At 41.7% G+C, this 19,327-nt stretch overlaps 1 protein-coding gene across 1 annotated transcript in view; it reads left to right on the forward strand.

Moving 5' to 3' along the window:
- LOC308299291 (CUB domain-containing protein 1-like) overlaps positions 1 to 13,782 on the forward strand; it is a gene marked incomplete at both ends in the record, with an annotated part of 15,202 nt that extends 1,420 nt beyond the window's left edge. Inside the window, 9 exons of the mRNA XM_080743037.1 lie at positions 1,906 to 2,118; positions 3,070 to 3,438; positions 3,925 to 4,305; positions 5,536 to 5,733; positions 7,813 to 7,990; positions 11,521 to 11,711; positions 12,103 to 12,456; positions 12,691 to 12,778; positions 13,308 to 13,782. Of these exons, the coding sequence (XP_080599163.1) occupies positions 1,906 to 2,118; positions 3,070 to 3,438; positions 3,925 to 4,305; positions 5,536 to 5,733; positions 7,813 to 7,990; positions 11,521 to 11,711; positions 12,103 to 12,456; positions 12,691 to 12,778; positions 13,308 to 13,782 (2,447 nt within the window). The remainder of the gene's footprint in view (positions 1 to 1,905; positions 2,119 to 3,069; positions 3,439 to 3,924; positions 4,306 to 5,535; positions 5,734 to 7,812; positions 7,991 to 11,520; positions 11,712 to 12,102; positions 12,457 to 12,690; positions 12,779 to 13,307) is intronic.
- Between the last annotated feature and the right edge of the window lie 5,545 nt (positions 13,783 to 19,327).

Here is a 19,327-nt window from a genome sequence, read left to right on the forward strand (position 1 = left end):
ACATTTTCTAACAAGTTTTTCCCATCAACAAAGCCAGATGTTGGAGCTATACGCTCCTGTTCATGAGCACTGCTCAAAAATGTCAGTCTTGTGAAAGGCTGTGAAACACGTATAGGCTATATGAGTCATCCTCTGGACGACAGGAAAACAAGCTGTATCACCACAAAATAACTCAAAATGGAACTGAAAACGAATCTACCCATAGCAGTGTTTAGTTATTTAATTATACACAGTATCGGTAGCTCCAAGGCGTGTTTATATTAGTTTATTACTATGAAATGGACTGAAAAGATGTTTTGGTATAGACAGCCTTTTTTAGCTTTTTAAATGTCTATAGAACATGTCCATTATTGAGGGATTAACGATGAGATAATAGTGTGAACAGGGTTAGTGTGTATGAGAGAATAGACTATGTAAACTATCTTTGCTCATAAGTTGCTGTGTGTGTGTGTGTGTGTGTGTGTGTGTGTGTGTGTGTGTGTGTGTGTGTGTGTGCGTGCGTGTGCGTGTGTGTGTGTGTGCACACGTGTCCTGGCCTGTTTGTTCAAGAGGTAAAGGCTTATTAGTCATAGAGGGAGTGAAGCCATGGCTTCAGCGCTCAGCAGTCAGTCATAGCAGCCAGCTTGTTACAACAGAATAGTATAACACACATATTGGACCTTAATGATCAGAAAATGTATGTTCTGATTCTGAACTCATTTACAGCCCAGAGCAAATGCAAACCCCCCTTAAAACAAACTGTATCTCCAACACGTTAAATAATTGAATCAAGTTGCCGTAAGTTAAGACCAGACTGAGATACTATTCCATTACATGGCTTGGAAGGCTTACTGTACTTACTGTACAGCTCTCCTCACATGTTGGCCCATGAATGGGGCCAAGGAATCTTTATATTTGTGTTGACACTGACCGGAATAAGAATTTAGCAGGTGAGGTCAAATATCTGTATAAAAGGGACTGTATCCCAGATATAAATAGCTGTTGGCCGTTTATCAGCTACTTATCAGCTACTGTACACCGGACTATCGGGGGTTAACCAAAACCCTCTGTACGTAATTGACAAGGGGTCTATCCTTGGTGGCCCTTCTTTTTTTGTCTCTACAGTCTAAATCTCGTCACAACACGATGTGTTGTAAACTTGTAGATCGGCTCTTTTTTAACAGAAAGTGAAATATGTGAAATATGTCAATCTTAGGCTAGAACAGGAATGCTGGGGGTCAAATGGTTAAGTGCCTTGCTCAAAGACACTCTCAGCGATACCGGTTCAAAGTGAACTATTGTTCAGATTTTCCAATCAAATTTTCCCTGATGATCAAGGAAATGACATAGCCCGCTGGTTCTCAATGTCAGGTTCAGGGGCCCAAATGGACCCTTATGGGTCTGTATGGACCCTAACGTGTCCACTCCACTGGGTTCTATTTGTACTCTCTCAGAGTTACAGAACCTTATGGGTCCATTTGAAGCCCTAGTGCAGTGGTTCGCAACCTTTTTAGGCCCCAACCCCCCAAATAATAATATTTGAACGGAGGAGCCCCAACCCTCATAAGCACTTACAGTTGAGGTATTCCATTTTGTTGACTTCCACAGATAAATTTAGGTATTAAAAACCCTAACCATGGTATTAAAAGTCCCCAAATAATGTGGGGACCCCCTGGAGGTGGGGGAAATCACGCTCTTTCGAACGACCATCATTTTGACTGGAGGGTTAGCGATTCACTCCACGGAGGTTAGGGTTAGGGTGAGGGTTAAGAGTCGGGTGTCGAAAAGATGACATGTAGTAACGGCGACACGCTCCCCAGGGGGTGGTCCTCGGACACAACATTTGAATGCTTTTCAGTCGTGATATTTTATTTTGCTTTCATCCATGTGTTTTTACTGTCCTGTTTCTTTCCCCTTCCATTCCAGGAGTCCAGAAGTTGACCATCAGCCCTGACAGGGGCTCTATCGTTGCCATCAGTAATAAGGTCAGAGGGTCGGCGTGCGTCGTATGTGCCGATCAGGGACGCTCTCCACAATGTGGTGCGTCTGTGCGGTTGAGCGACGCCGGCGCTGCCTCTCTGGAGTTCAACTGCTCCAGACCTCAGGATGTATTCGCCGTGGAAATTCTAAGATACATAAGTATGTGTTTATCAGCTGACTGCTCTGTAGGCCAATGCGAGGGATGCCACGCATTGTGAGCTTGTTGATCGACTATTTTCAAGTGCAACACTGTCATGTGATGAAGTATAAAATTGATTTGACTCTTTACTACACCAAATCTCTTTGGCAAAAATTGCCGATCTACAAGCTTACAGTGCATCATATTGCGACACGTTGTGAGCTTTTAGATTGGCTATTCTTGCCTAATGTTCCCCATTGAATATGGATGCTGGGGTTCAAGTGGTTAATGGTTATCTTACCTAAATGATATGATATAAAGTATCATAATTGATCTACAAGCTGTCAGTTTGTAGATCGGCTATATTCAATTATTGTAAGATTATATATAAGATCAAAATAGCAATATGTTCAGAAACGACTTCCATAAAATCGTAATGATCTTGGTTATTTCACATAAAAGCAAAGGTTAAAGCCTCAATCTGTGATTTATTCACCTGGTTGGCAGGATGTAGAACAGCCGGAACAATATTACTAAAACATCATACTTTTACACATGGTGGTACTTGTTTAGGAATCAGTGCTAGTGTGGGTGGGGGCTCATTTCCTACCGTTTCACAAATAGGTCTGTCACAATTATTACATAATCATAAAATCACAATTATTTGACATAATCACAATTTTCTAAAATTGTGGAAATAGCAGATCTACAAGCTCACAACACACCGCGATGCAACACGATGTGAGCTTTCAGATCGTCTATTTCCACTATCAATGTTCTTTTTTAAGTATTAAGTTGTCAAATATGTCAGTCGTTTCTTTGTATATTTAGGTGTCATATCTGCCATGTGCAACTTCAAAGCCTTCTAGCCAAACAGAAATGTAATTGTCATAATCGTGACAGCCCTATTCACAAATCACACATTAGGACATTGTCATTACATTTGGCTTGAATCCATGTTCTCTTCCCAGAGTGCACCTCAAAGCTCTGTGACGGGATCGTCCTGATTGAAACACCGGGCTCCCTTCCTCTGTCGGACTTCGACCGCATCTTCACCTGGAACCTGACTTCCTCCTCCACGGTCCCGGCGTTCCGAATAGACTTCACCAAGACGGGCCTCCGGCAGATTGAGCCCACGCAGAGCTGTCCGGACAAGCACACGTACATCCTGGAGGCCCTCCGGCCGCCTGGGCAGGTGGTGGCCATCGGAACCTACTGCAGAGACGGAGCCGTCCGCGGGGCTCAGGTGCAAAACCAGGGCCGGTTTTCCCTGAAAGTGCTGGCCAAGCAGAAACTGCAAGCTGCACTGTTTCCCGTGTCCGTCGGGGAGAAAATCAAATGTGAGTTTGTAAAATGGCTTTGCTCTCGCAATTTATTTATAGCATTGCTCTCATTGCCACCAGAGGTCCAAGTGGACCCCAGGTCAGGTACAGTAGGTTCGGGGAATCTGCATTTGATATCCCCCCTCTGGTCATTCATCTTTATATGGATATGTTTTACCTACCTCTGGTTAGACTGAACTAATTTCCTTTTGGGGAATGTAGACTGTCAAATACTGTATGTTTGATTTAATGTTTAATTATTTCACAATTTAATTTAAAATGTATGTCATATATTTTTTCAATTCCAAGATAGCAGTTTTACAAGCTGAAAACGCATTGCATTGTAGCTTGTTGGGAACTACTTGTCGTACGACAAAGTATACTGTATATAGGGCTTAACTAGTTAAGACAATGGCCCCCCCTCTGTTCTTTTTACAAAACAAACATACGGTGCATTAACCTAGTCTGACAGTCTTCATTCACTTCCTCCTTCTCTACCTGCAGCACTCGCCAGTATCCAGGTGGTTTTAAAAGAGGGGACCTCCTCTTCAGAGCTGCTGTCTCCAAACTACCCCGACAGTCTTCCAGATGACGCTGTGATGGAGTGGGACATTCAGGTCGCGGCCAAACACAGTGCCACAGTTCAGTTTGTGAACCACACGCAGCCCCGGTGTCGAAAGAGCCGGGCTGCCATGGAGTACCTGACGGTGGGCACACCGCCGGGCAGAGGGGCGTCCGTGCTGGAGCTCGCAGCCCGCCAGGCAACGCCCATACGGGGCAACTTCTCCTTGACCCTGAGCAACTGTGACATGGACAGGAGCCGCGCCAACTCCCCCGGACTCTCTGTTCACTTCAAGGTCTCTGCTCTCAGGACAAGCTTCCCAGGTAGGGCTGTCACGATTAGGACATTTTACATGACGATTAATTTTCTCTCAAATAATTGCGATTGACGATTTAATTGTGTTTTTGTCGTTGACACAATTACATTTCTGTTTGGCTTCCAGGCTTTGAAGTTGCACATGGTAGATATGACACATAACCTAAATATACAAAGAAATTACTGACATATTTGACAACTTTATACTTAAAAAAGAAGATTGATAGTGGAAATAGCCGATCTACAATCGCGACGCGTTGTGAGCTTGTAGATCTGTTATTTCCACTATTTTTTTACTTTAACAACATGGAAACGATTATGACGATTATGACAAATAATCGCGCTTATGTCAAATAATTGCGATTAGACGATTATGTAATAATTGTGACAGCCCTATTCCCAGGTTTGCAAAGCAGTGAAGTTCTAGTAACGTTTTCAAATAATTATAGTGGATTAAAAGTACAATATTTGCCTCTGAAATGAGTACAAGTAAAAGTACAGAAAATTGGAAATACTCCAGTAAAGTAAAAATACCTCAAAATTGTGCTTAAGTCCAGTAAATGTACTTAAATACTTTACAGTACACCACTGCAAAGCATGCGATACTGTCGTTGGTATTGGAAACATTATCATCGCTTTATGTCCAAAACCAGTCCTTTCAGTACATGTGAAAATAAACTTGTGTTCCAAATGGATACCAGTTATTTAGTCACACACTTGTTATTACATTTAAATCCCACAGACTCACTTTTACCCTGGTGTCTCTATTTGGGGACGTGGGAGTATAGGTGGACACAATACAATAACAGCACATCTACAAGCTCATAACACATCACATCGCTACGCACTGTGAGCTATAATATTGCTTCTTCTTCTTCTTTTTCTTCTTTTTTTTCGTGTTGCACTCAATGCACTGTCATACAAAAGTATGACAGTATGCGTGGTCAGGAGAATGTATTTGAGATATTGCAACATACCATAGCAGCAAGCATTGATTCTTGGTGTGACTGAGATGCTCTTGATGACAACCTTGCATGTTAGAACATCGTACAGGATGATGTCACCATGACACATTGCCTCGTGGCCTTTATATGAACTCTCATTGGTTAACTTAGGGGAGCTCCGGCGTTGCAAATCTGTGCTACATGGCTGGCAGCGTCGGGCTTCCACACGCACGCACACACACACACACACACACACACACACACCTCTGATGTGTTTCTTATTATCATGTGCAGTGCAGTGCAGCGTCGACCTGACCAAGAAGAAGGGCCTTTCTCTGAACATTGAGAAGACCACACCGGACTCTGACTGTGAGATGCAGATGGACTCCGTCCCCCAGGGGAAGATCAGTGTCCCGGCAGGAAAGCGGGCCCAACTGTCCTTCCAGGACTGCTACCCCGAAGACCTTCTCATAGTCGCCAGGCAAATCATAGGTAACTTGTTCCCTCCTACTGTTCTTTGTTTGTGGCTTTAGCAGGGTTAATTTCGCAGACTAAAACTATGACGAATAATGTTTGGCGACTACCTTTTTTCACTGATGAAAACTAAATAAAAACTGAGCTATGATGACTAAAACTAAGACTAAATATATTGACTATTTTGTCAACAAATAAAAACTAAGACTATTAGTGAGGGACTAGTGGAGAAGAGATTCAGTAGAACTAAAAGACAAGTCATTTTATCTTTGGTTGCGCTCTGAAAATAGCGGATCTACAAGCTCACAACGCGCTGTGCTGTGACGCGCTGTGAGCAACAAAGTATAAAATAGGCCTTTGCGATGCCATCAAGGCCTGCCAAAATCAACTGTAGATTTAGTCGACTAAAATCTTATATTTAGTCGTAGAAACTAGACTAAAACTAAAACATTTCAGTTGACTAAAATATGTCTAAAATTAAATGGAATTTTATTCAAAGACTATAACAAAATGTGCTGTCAAGTGTTAACACTGGGCTGTAGTAAAGGGCTGTCCATACTGTCTCCGACCACCAAACCTTTTATCAGAAAGGTCCGGTTCAACTAGAAAATGACATCACGCAACTTCTGAAAAGCAATACCCCGAAATCCGACATCTGTATATCTGCAATTATGCAGCCGATGAGTCCTGATTTTTAGCTAAATGGTCACAGCTCAGTGGTATAAGTTCTCTTTCCTGGCAGGACATATTTTCTGTTTGCTTAAGAGTTGGAGAGGACACAAAATACTATGGCACGCATGGACTTGTTTTCAAGACTTTTCAAGGAATAGAATCTCCACAATCGGGTTCAGTCAGGCTCTAGTTGTAGGTACAGTATCAGACTGGATCACCAAATCACAGCTCCATGGCGTGAGCGGTTGACCACCTGTGTGACTCATGTCACACATAACAGCAACGTTACAAACTTCTGCTATGACTCATATACCTTTTTAGCTCTATGTATTCACACACAAGCTCACAAAGCGACCGCTTTGTGTCATTTACTGCTCATGGCATCATAGGTCTTCCTAATTGTCATGCAATTATTATCTGTGATATACTGTACTGTGTATCACCTTTTCGAGGAAACAGTTAGACTTTTTCATTCGCTGATTTGGAATCACAGTTTCACTCTTCAATGTGACTCTCTGGTCCTACTCCTACCAACTCATCCTCTGATATGATTTCTCTAAAGAAGAGCTTCCCAAACGGTGTGCCGCCTGTGAGTCAAGTCCAGTTGTGCCTTGGGATTGCAACCACACATTACAATACAACTATACGAATTGATTGATTGTGATTTTTTTACTTTTTTGAACGATGCAAACGCTCCCAAACTTGACTAAGTGTGTATGTAACTATGTATACTATATACGCAGCATTATGTAACTACGGTATGTACAGTATGAGTATGAGTATACTCTCATACACACACAGGCTTAATGAAATGAACTGCTCTAATGCACCGCTCACTTCAGTACTTTGTGCCCACTCATTTAGAATAGAATAGAATAGAATAGAATAGGCCCGGGCCCCCAGCATGGTGGTCCGGGCTCCCTAGGACTTGACAGCGTGTCACTCTAGCCTAGCTTAGCCATACTATATTCACACTGCAGTTAACTGCGTGAGTATATATATATATATATATATATATATATATATATATATATATATATATATGTGTGTGTGTGTGTGTGTGTGTGTGTGTGTGTGTATTTCTCCCTTGTGTTAACATGTCACTCCCCATCTCTCTCCCCATTTCCTGTCAGTCTACTGTCCTATCAATAAAGTCATAAAAGCTCCCCCCCCTCCCAGAGATTAATGGGTGCCGAAAATAATAGAATAGACTTTATTTACCATTTGCACGAATGCATAGGAAATCTTGGATCTCAGGTGAGCTCCAAGATGTACCAATACAGAGGCAAGTTATATACTATAAAAGAAATTGGTGTGCCTTGGGCACAGAACCACGGTTTGAAAACCACTGTTAAGGTGTGTGTGTGTGTGTGTGTGTGTGTGTGTGTGTGTGTGTGTGTGTGTGTGTGTGTGTCATTTCTCCAGAATGTCCTGAGCTCAGAGGATGCTCCAGCGCCTTCGCCCTGACTGTGCCTGACCTCCGTAACTGCCCTCCCGCCCCGCTGAGCAGCATGACGTGGACCCTGCGGCCCCCGCTCCACGGCACCGTGGAACTGTGGCCGTCCGCTTCTACCGGCCTGCAGCAGTCTCTGCCAGAGCAAAGGTGTGTCCAGAATTCTGCATCAATTAGTAATTGTTGAGGTGAAACTGAGTCTTAGACACTTCCAAGTTTAGGGAGCAGTGTCCACAGAATACTATACTCCACGATACTCCACGAGCATGACAACACATCTCAGCAACACCAACTCAAGACGGCCAAAGACAGATTTTGTTCGGCGGTTCCCGACATTCGGTCATGTTTGAAGTCACCATTATTACAGAAATATATACTGCATGCTATGCGGAACGTAATCCACTTAGTGTCAACTTTTCAAAATGCATATTTACCGTACAGTTTGTGTTTGTATGCTTATTTCGCAATACCTATTGCGCAATCCTCTGTAGAGTGAGTTTGTCACTATCATCACGAAAGTATCGGGTTTCAAGAGGGAAGGGGGGGTTAGAGAGAGAGAGAGAGGAGAGAGAGAAGAGAGAGAGAGAGAGAGGGAGAGAGAGAGAGGTACAGTAAGACACAGTAGATTACAGTACAGTAAGATACAGTACAGCAAGGTACAGCATAGTACAGTAGAATACGGTACAGCAAGGTACAGTAGAGTACAGCAAAGTACAGTACAATACGGTACAGCAAGGTACAGTAGAGTACAGCAAAGTACAGTACAATACGGTACAGTCAGGTACAGTAGAGTAAAGCAAAGTACAGTAAGGTAAAGTAGAGTACAGTACAATACGGTACAGTCAGGTACAGTAGAGTACAGCAAAGTGCAGTACAATACGGTACAGTCAGGTACAGTAGAGTACAGTAGAGTACAGCAAAGTACAGTAAGGTAAAGTAGAGTACAGTAGAGTACATTAAAGTACAGTACAGTAAGGTAAAGTAGAGTACAGTAGAGTACATTAAAGTACAGTACAGTAAGGTAAAGTAGAGTACATTAAAGTACAGTACAGTAAGTAGAGTACAGTAGAGTACATTAAAGTACAGTACAGTAAGGTAAAGTAAGGTACAGTAGAGTACATTAAAGTACAGTACAGTAAGGTATAGTAAGGTACAGTAGAGTACATTAATGTACAGTACAGTAAGGTACAGTAGAGTACATTAAAGTACAGTACAGTAAGGTACAGTAGAGTACATTAAAGTACAGTAGAGTACATTACAATACAGTACAGTAAGGTACAGTAGAGTACATTAAAGTACAGTACAGTAAGGTACAGTAGAGTACAGTAGAGTACAGTAAAGTAAGGTACAGTAGAGTACAGTAAAGTACAGTACAGTAAGTGGATGGATGTGGATGGATGGATGTGGATGGATGCATGGATGGATGGATGGATGGATGGATCGATGGATGGATGCATGGATGTGGATGGATGGATGCATGGATGGATGGATGGATGGATGCAAATGGATGGATGTGGATGGATGGATGGATGGATGGATGTGGATGGATGTGGATGGATGGATGGATGGATGTGGATGGATGGATGGATGGATGGATGGATGTGGATGGATGGATGTGGATGGATGGATGGATGTGGATGGGTGGATGGATGTGGATGGATGGATGGATGGATGGATGTGGATGGATGGATGGATGGACAGATGGATGGATGTGGATGGATGGATGGATGTGGATGGATGGATGCATGGATGGATGTGGATGGATGGATGTGGATGGATGGATGGATGTGGATGGGTGGATGTGGATGGATGGATGGATGGATGGATGTGGATGGATGGATGGATGTGGATGGATGGATGGATGGATGGATGTGGATGGATGTGGATGGATGGATGGATGGACGGACAGATGGATGGATGGATGGATGTGGATGGATGGATGGATGGATGGATGTGGATGGATGGATGGATGTGGATGGATGGATGGATGGGTGGATGTGGATGGATGCATGGATGGATGCATGGATGGATGGATGGATGGATGGATGTGGATGGATGCATGTATGTGGATGGATGGATGCCTGGATTGATGGATGTGGATGGATGGATGGATGGATGTGGATGGATGGATGTGGATGGATGGATGGATGTGTGGATGGATGGATGGATGGATGGATGTGGATGGATGGATGGATGTGGGTGGATCACTGCTGCAACGTAGCTGTGAGCGCCTGCGAAGCAGGCGCGATCTCTAGATGTGAGCGGCCCGAAGGGCCGCGAACCTCTAGTCATAACAATACAATAAAGAAATGAGAACAAAAGGAAGACAAATCATAAAATATCTATTCACACCAAATACAGTATATAATAATCATCACAATATTGCTGCCAACAACATCTCTCCCATATACAGCTCAGCCATTTAGTAGGGAGACATACAGTAGCCAGGATCCAGCCCATAGACCCCGGCCTCTCTCTGAGCAGACACGCAGCTTCAGTCTGATAATCAGGCTAGGGGAGACGTACTGTAGTTTGTGTATTATTTTATATTAGGTTTCATAAGACTTGTTTGAGCACGTTATTGTCTTTGCGTTGAATAATATGTTATGCAATACCCCCTTGTCTATTTGTAGTTGAAAACGATTTTCCGATTTTCCATACTTATTAGTAGACATGACTCTCGTAACGAAAGCTGACAGTTTTTGGGGAGAGTTGATGCCTTTATTAGGATAGATTCTACATGGTTGGGACACATGCTCAAACCAGTTCTATATTCTGGGACAGAGTTAATGTAGCTCCTGACTTGCAAATAACAAAATTAGATTGCCGTAAACTAAATTTAGATTGTAGTTATTTGGAATGATTTTAACACACCATCTTTATTTAGGTCTTGAATAGTCAAGATACCTGCTTTCCACAACTCAAGCTTTTCCATGGCAAAGAGATTAACATTTGGAGAGGAACGCTGCTCATTCGTCTGTGTCTGACAACCCAGTCCTTTACAACCTGACGTTGAATCGTTACCACAACCAACCATGAGATGTCCATGTTTACATTGTTTCACCTAAGCTGTTTGTCTTCATGACGCTAATGACAGGACGTTTGAGCACACAGCAAAGATAGGTTCAAACATTGCGGGTGGCAATAAATTATACATGCAAGCGCTCCGCACATGATATACAGTACAAAGCACTCCTATGCTCATTGCTCATTAAGCGCTTTCTGTGGGCACAGCCAATAATACATCAGAATACAGATCATGGGAGAAGGGCATTAAACATTCAGGGTGGTGGTACAGTAGTTCTTTGGAGAATGCAGGGAAAGAGAGTACCGTATATCGTTGCTGTCGGGGCAAAGACCTCTTATCTCCATATTCTTAACTTGTTGTGTTTTTTCGTAAATTGGTGCCCTACTTGATCATACTACAGCAACGCACAGAAGCATCAAAAGTAGCAGATCCATAAGCTCGAAGCGTGGCGCGAAGCAACAGGTTTTGATTTGCTACCTTTGCTATTTTTTTATTTGAATCCTGATAAAGTAACATGAGGTTTCCACCCGACAGAGACAATATGCAAAGATAAGAGAGGAATGATCAGATGGTCAGACTCAGAACATATCATAAGGCAAAAGTTGAGCAACATAACAATATACGGTGTGATTCTACCACAATTCTTCCTCAGGTGCAACAACAGCGCAAGTCTCAAAATCTCAGAGGACGACGGCACTTCTGTGGGCCAGTTTTGCCCTCAGGGGCCCGTGCAGAAGATGCAGATCCACAGCAACGTGTCCGTCGTAGTTTCCAGGTCGGGGGACAAAGAGCTGGTGGCGTCGCAGTCACTGCTAAATGCCCGTTTCAATAAGGAGATTGATGGTGAGATTTCAAAACTGGTGAAACATTTTCAACCAGGGACTATAAATGAATTGATAATTCAAGCGTTAATTATGCGTATGTTTTTTTTAATATATATATTTTGTTATCCTTGATATAAACATTTGAGGTGAGAAATAGGCAGTACAGTAACAAACATGATTTGGCGCTGCCTTATTGTAGTGTGTGTTATTTTCTCATTAGATCCCATGGCCTGAGGGTATACAGGATGATTAGCTGAGACTGTGATTGGCTGAGACACCAACCTTGCTCCTGTTTCACTAGGAAATACTTCACAATATTTTCACCAAAAGCCATTTCATTTGGTCTTAAGCCTTCAAAGTGCCTTGATTCATTTTTCAATTTCTGTTTGTCTCTCGGGCCATTCTTACAGAGAGATACATATTCACTGTATCTCCCAAGAAAGGCACCACCACCCGTTTGGCCACGCCAGGCTGGCCGGCAGGCATGAAGCCCTACTCCACAGTGGCTTGGATCGTCTCGGTGCCGGCCAAGATGGAAGCCAGCATCAAGTTTGCCAACGCCAGCCGGCCCAAGTGCGGCAACCGGCACACTAACATTGGGGTGCGGGGCCTGAGCTCCCCGGAGGAGATCTACAGCCGCCGGGAGGACGAGGCCACCTCTGATATCCTCGTCTACGAGACGTTCTACCTCAACATGTCCAACTGTATGCCTGAGTCGGGACAGTTCAGCGTCATCTCCCAGATCACCCTGCAGAAGAACAAGAGTGAGAGAACATTTCACCTGGGGATGGGGAGGGTTAAAGTGACATTAAATTAGGGCTGCACGATGAACCACTCTAAACCTGGCATTCATATTAGCTTATAGATCTGCTGTTTTCACTGTACATTGTACGACAGAGAGAGAGAGAGGCTTAAGCCCCTACCGGTATATAGATAAAACTAAATTGCTAAATTAACTACTACAGTTTCAAAACCCTGTTGTCTGTTTGTTCAACCAGACCTGATCCTGACCATCGTCCTGAGTGTGGTGGCAGTCCTGTGTGTTCTTACCATCACTATACTAGCAGTGGTCTGTGTGGTGATCAGGTGAGAGCGTCATCATCGGCTAGACTTTGTATTGTTATTGATGAGCAATGTTTATCACAAGTTAGTTTAGTGAAGTTGTAGTTATTATCAGCTATTGCTGTGTACTTACTTAAAAACCCATAAGTAAGGGATAATAAACGACGAGCCATGTGGTTAAAAACAATGCTTTGCATCAAGTTGTTTTCCTCTTCACAGTGCATTGTTTTCTGTTAACCTCACAGCAGAGTTGATCGTCATACATTCATATTGGTAAATGATTATTGATACTAGATTGTCTACTTTACTCAATCAATTTCCTTCTCAAAGGGATGTGTCTGTATTGTAATACTCTGAACTTTTTAAGTCTGTCCCTGACAAATACTGAATATGTTTTTTTTTCTCTGAAAAACAGCCTCTGGCCTAATAGAATCAAGTAATTACTTCAGAATGAATCATCAGTAGATGATAATTTCTGCTATTTGGGTACACGAACCTATTAGATCTTAGTTTTCTAAATACTGTTCCTCCTTCCATCCTTCATACAAAACAGGAAAAAGAAGAAAAAGTTGAGCCACCAGGTGTCCATCTACAACCCTAATGGCGCCAGCTTTCTTCCGGGGCCCAACGGCTTCCCCAAGTCACGGGAAGACAACGAGTCGCACGTCTACGCCTCCATCGAGGACGAGCTCGTTTACACACACCTGCTGAAGAAGGGCGAGGACTCGGAGATGGAAGTCTATGGGGAGGTGGACACCTACCAGCCCTTCACGGGCCCCACAGACCTGCCCGGCCCGTCGCGCTCAACGGGGGGCGACGCGGAGCACATGAAGGTTGGAGTCTACCAGTCGTATGTGCCCCAGTCTCAACAGGCGCCTCCGCTGCCAAACAGACCCGCGAGCCATGGTCCGCCCATGGTGGACAACGAGCTTTACGGCACTGAGATTCACGGGGAGGCGGACGGTTCCTCCCACCACAGCGAGGAGGTGGTGCGTGGGCCCAGGTTGGACCCCGAGGGAGGGGACTGAAGAGGTGATCGGAGGCGATCTTATCACTCTGTTGCAACTTGACCACCATGAACTGTAAGGTAACCCCACCGGCATCTATGTGATAAGTTGTGATTTTACTTGAAGGACAAAAAGGAAACGGTCTTCACAACTGATTTCAGTCATTTTATAAGATAAACGATAAACTAGAAATAGTTACATGATACATCAACACATTCTCACCCCCAAGGTGTCAGATACCTGACGCCCTGTCAAGTACCCTACTGCTTCAAGTAGGGGGCACTTCGGGTATGCCCAGTGGTCTAAGAAAAAAGGAAAAAAGGTCATTCGAAACTGATCCTGATCACGCCATCCTGATCCTGATCACGCCACTATCCACAACATACAGTAACACTCAAATGGTCTCGGATATTTCATAAAAGTAATGGTTAAAGTTAAAGGTAAATCATCAGATCATGACTATGGTATTGATCTGACAATAATGGCAAAATAGTTAGAAATTGGAATGTTTGGAAATTGGGTTATGCTGCCTTAGAATTATATTTTATGACTGTACATGACTAGAAATGTGAATTCCTTGGCCGGGAGGGTTTACCAGGCTAGGTTAAAGCCTCTCAATCTGCAATTTCTTTAACTGGCTGGCTCTATGTATGAACAACGGTTTACAATTACATTACCTAAACATAATAATTCTACATATTATTTTGTTAATTGTTTAGGAAACAGAGCGCTAGTGTGTGGGAGGGGGCTCCTTTCACAAATGTAATAAATCACAGATCGGGACTCACTTGAGATTAGTTTTTGCTTTAAGCCCTTTGCCCAGAAGCACCTGTTCAAACCTGTCTAGACTATAGCCTCATTGGGCGAAGGCACACACTCAGTTTGATTATCAAGTTACCTTTATGCCTGATCTATACTTGGTAAAAATATACAATCGGCTATTTTTGTAACGCAGTGCTGGTGTCTTACATTCACCCATTCACACACATTCACAGAGACAGCCATACAACAAACCACCCTCTTCGGGAGGACTTAGGGGTTCAGTCAGTGGATGTCTTGCTCAAGGACACTTCAGCGTGAAGCCAGTAGGAGACAGGACAGAAACCGGGAACCTTCCGCTTCCCAAGCGGACGCTCTTTTGCCAAACACATCCAGGGAGGCTTTTGTATTGTTTTTTAACCAAAGGAATGTATTTAATTTGTGTTTGTATTGATGTTTTGTACATACTTTTACATGAAATGTTACACTAAATAGGCTACATGTGTACAGTGTATGTTTCCAGTGTCAGAGTGCTGCTTACATTTTGTCAAAATAAGTAATGCTAAGATTTTGAATTGTATAGTCAGCCAAATATGCCTTATGGACAGCCATAATGTACTGTATGTGTAACAATCAGGTGTTTAACTTAAGTATTGCAAATGACCACCTGGGAAATACAGACATTGCCTGTAACACGAATACAAATGTGCATGCATGGAAGAAACCAGAGTCTTGATGGTTTAATGCAGTGATTAAATCATTTTTTCTAAGACATACATGTTTCTTTGGGTACCATATATTGGTAGTAGGTACTGTTGAAAGTAGAGTGACCTTGTTAGTCCTAAAAGTCTAATAGGGATGGTCTAAATTAAAACAAAAGTAGTTATTCATTACCAAATATCTTGTGAAACACCATGAATGCTCTTGCATCATTCAGTTCAGAGAAGCACCTACAGAGGGAGACATTGCATTCCTCACTCCCATAGACGGGTTTCTGGTCCATGTTACACTGATAAAACTAGATGCGTGCGCAGGGGTCCGTACCAAAATTAGCCAATGAAACCAGCGCTCCCCAAAACAACAGGTTTGGGGATTGGACGGAATTGATTACATGATACAGTCAGCTGTGCATTTAGTCTCAATGTTTGTAAACAAGAAACCCGTCTATAGAACCCCAATGTTCCTAAAAGGTTAAATGTATCATGTTCTAGCTGTTCTATAAAGCAGTGGTTCTCAAGGTGGACCCCCAGGGGTCATTGAGGGGCTCCAGGGTGTCCCCAGCAAAATGAGTTAAAGCTTTTCAGACAGGGGTCTGTGCATTAGCCAAATACATACATGAATTTGGGGGTCCTCAACGTGAAAATGTGCCCATAAATATGACTACAGAGACCTGCATGTGCATTTGTCAGCAGAGGAGGACCCTGAATTTGGGACAGACTCTTGCTGAGAGAGCAGCTTTACCACATAATGACACAACTCCTCCATGCCAACTGGTAATTTTTAGTGTGCAACCACCACATAATCACAATGTAGCAGTAGAGGTGGAAGAAGTACTCTGATTGTGGACAAAGTGTTAAATAACTCTTACACTCTTATACTGTAGTACTCATCATTGCTATTGAGTTTGTGTTCAGTAACAGGAGTCTCCATGTCTCTCCAGCTCTTTATTAAACAGAAAATGCATTTTCAAGTCAGGATATACATTTATCCAATCAGGATAGAAAACTCAAGACAGGATAAAAATCAAAATATACTCAAAGGAGCTAAAGTAAAAATATGCTTTAATAATTATATGAATAATCTAAATCTAAGTAATGTGCCTAATAGCTTAAGATGTCAAAGACACACATGCACGCACACATACCGTACATATATTTGGATAATTGTTCAATGTCTCTTCATTCACTGAGGTACAGAGGAGGTTCCTCCTTTTAGACCTGACAGTGTGTATGTTCACACTGCTATTTAAAGCACCAAAGCAGATTAAAATGATATTAAACACTTCATCATCATCCAGCGTTGTTAGATCTATTTCTGGAGCCACATGCTGGCTTCTGCCGGTGTCTCTATCAGTGAACTGTGAATCCTACAAGCTCAGGAGAGTACTGGAGCACAGAACAGCAAACAAACAATTCAAAGATGCAAAAACAGATGTGTTAGGTTTAGATTTTGGTTTTAATATTGTAAGCTGACTGGCAGACCTCACACTCATCTTGGGCTCAGTCTACAGTGATGATTCAAAACCACTGCAGAATCAACAGTGATAATATTAATATCACACAGCAAATATCACAACACAATTTTGTAATCGAAACGACTTGCCGAGTAATCTAAAATATCAGTTTGAAGATTAAAACGAATATTTTGCATTACACAGCGGTCTCTACTCCTCAGTTGTTTTTTTGCACCATTTGTGGAGGTCACCATTGCACATACTTTACTAAGTATAATGCAGGATTCAGTGGTTAATCATAAGACTAATCGATTTTGTACCAGATTATGACAAATCTATTTTAATATTTTGGTGTCATATCATTCATTGATATAGCCGAAAAGAAAAAATGTTTAAAAAAAGAAAAAAAGATTAACAAGCATTCGATTAACCTATACATTTTTTTTTTTTTTTTAATATTTTCGGTTAACTGCCCAGCCCCACTACTATTCACCCTAAGTTGGCCTAAAGAGGAACTCTACAGGGTATACGTTTAAGTTAACATATTTGCCTATGTTTGAACAAAACACTTTAACACTTTAACAATGTGTTACCAAACCTCCATACATTCATTCATTCATTCAGATCAGCAGTTGTATGGCTACAGATTCAGTAAGTGAATTCAGTAAGTGAAAATTAACCCCTTGGGACGATATTTCAGCCTGTTCCTGGCAGATTCTTAAAATATACACTTTAAGGATTCCGAAAAATCAGGTGGCAAAAAAAATTAAAAGAAATCCTCCCTATGCTCGTGGACTTTTCCTACTACTTTTATAAAATTGCAAAAAGAAAAAAAGAAAAAATGTGGGGGGGCTTCAGGTTGTTTGGGGTGAGGGGGGCTTCAGGTTGAGGTAATTAGTTCCAGGTCGGTCGATCCTCTCCTCTCCTCTCCTCGTCAGATTCATCTACAGGGTTTACAGATCACAGGTGTTTCAAGCAGTGTTGACAGATTTTGCAAGAGAAATAAACAACCAGTAATATGACAACAAGCTCAAAAGAAGTGACTAATACACAGTGTTGTAAAGTAACGAAATACAAGTACTTCGTTACTGTAAATTTTGAGAATTTGTACTTTTATTTATATTTTTTCAACCCTGAACTTTTACTTTTACTCCATTACATTTAAAAGTTGAATTGAATCCAGTCAATTTGAAGAAATAATAATCCAGCGTTTACTTTGAGGTGAGGACAATAAGAAGAAAGCACAGGCCTACGTTTTCATTCACAATTAACTTCTTGTCTGAAGATCCATTCTATAGCCTATTCAATTGTGTCATTTTATAGCCTAGTTTAAACTATAGGGAACTGCTCCTGCTCGACTCTTTTCAGTCCAGCGCAGACTGGAGTGAGAGCTCAATTGAAATGACCTGTCACCTACATAATATGCGCAGTGAACTGGAATTATACAATGAATTAATCGGAAGCAGGTGTGTAAAGCTTCTAATCTATAAACATCTTAAATAGCTTTGGGGAACTTGGTGCCCCAGTGCTATTTGAACCTTTGCATCGTAGGATCAAAATGTGTTGTTCTTACTGTAGGTGTGTGCTTGTGCCTCTGGTATCCAGGGGTCACTGAATGTTCCAACCTATTAATAATAAAACAATTTGAGAATTGTCAAATTTTGGTCTACATTTTTTGTAGGCACTTTGAAAATATTTTTTGTACTTTTACTTGTACTTTTACTTGTACTTTTTACTTTTACTTTTATACTTAAAGGGATATTCCACTTTCAACAGGGAGCAGTGGTAGGGCCTCTCTCCACATACACACCCATTGTAACTTCAAACTCCATTTTAAACATGATAGATTCATTAAAAACACCCATTATTTTTTTCTAGTGACTCATACTACCCCCCTAATACGTGAGCAGGCCGTGTCGATAACTTTTTTCATTATTTTTTTATAATTACTTGGGAAAATGAAAAGAATTAAATACAACAAAGTAATTATTAAAAATAAATGAAAAAAGTTATCGAAAAAACACGGCCTGCTCACATATTAGGAGGGTAGTATGAGTCACCAGAAAAAATAATGGGTGTTTTTAATGAATCTATCATGGTTAAAATGAAGTTTGAAGTTACAATAGGTGTGTGTGGGGAGAGGCCCTGGGCCTGTAGGGCCTGGTAACATTTACATCAAATATCTAAATATTCAATCAAGCTAATTAAAAACTGTTCAGGGTATTCATAAAAGCCTGATTAGATGATAAAATTACCAAAAGTCTTTTTGAAAGTGAAATATCCCTTTAAGTACATTTTAACACTATGTACTTTTGATACTTAAGTACATTTAATGAGAGCTACTTTCATACTTTTACTCAAGTAATAATATTATCGGTGACTTTTACTTTTACTTGATTAACTTTCAAGTGGAATATCGGTACTTTTACTTAAGTATGGGTTTCCAGTACTTTATACAACACTGCTAATTCAGTAGCGAAGTGTGATGTCACTTCCGTGAAATGGCGTGAAATGTCGCCCTCTATGGGGTTTATGCTGGTATTGTTTTGTATTCAAATCGCCATTGGGGAATTTGCGATCACCGCATATAAGAACTGTGTTAAAAATATAAACACACCATGCTCTCGGATTGAC

The sequence above is a fragment of the Nannobrachium achirus genome (genome assembly GCF_963921795.1).
Source record: "Nannobrachium achirus genome assembly, chromosome: 2".
NCBI lineage: Eukaryota > Metazoa > Chordata > Actinopteri > Myctophiformes > Myctophidae > Nannobrachium > Nannobrachium achirus.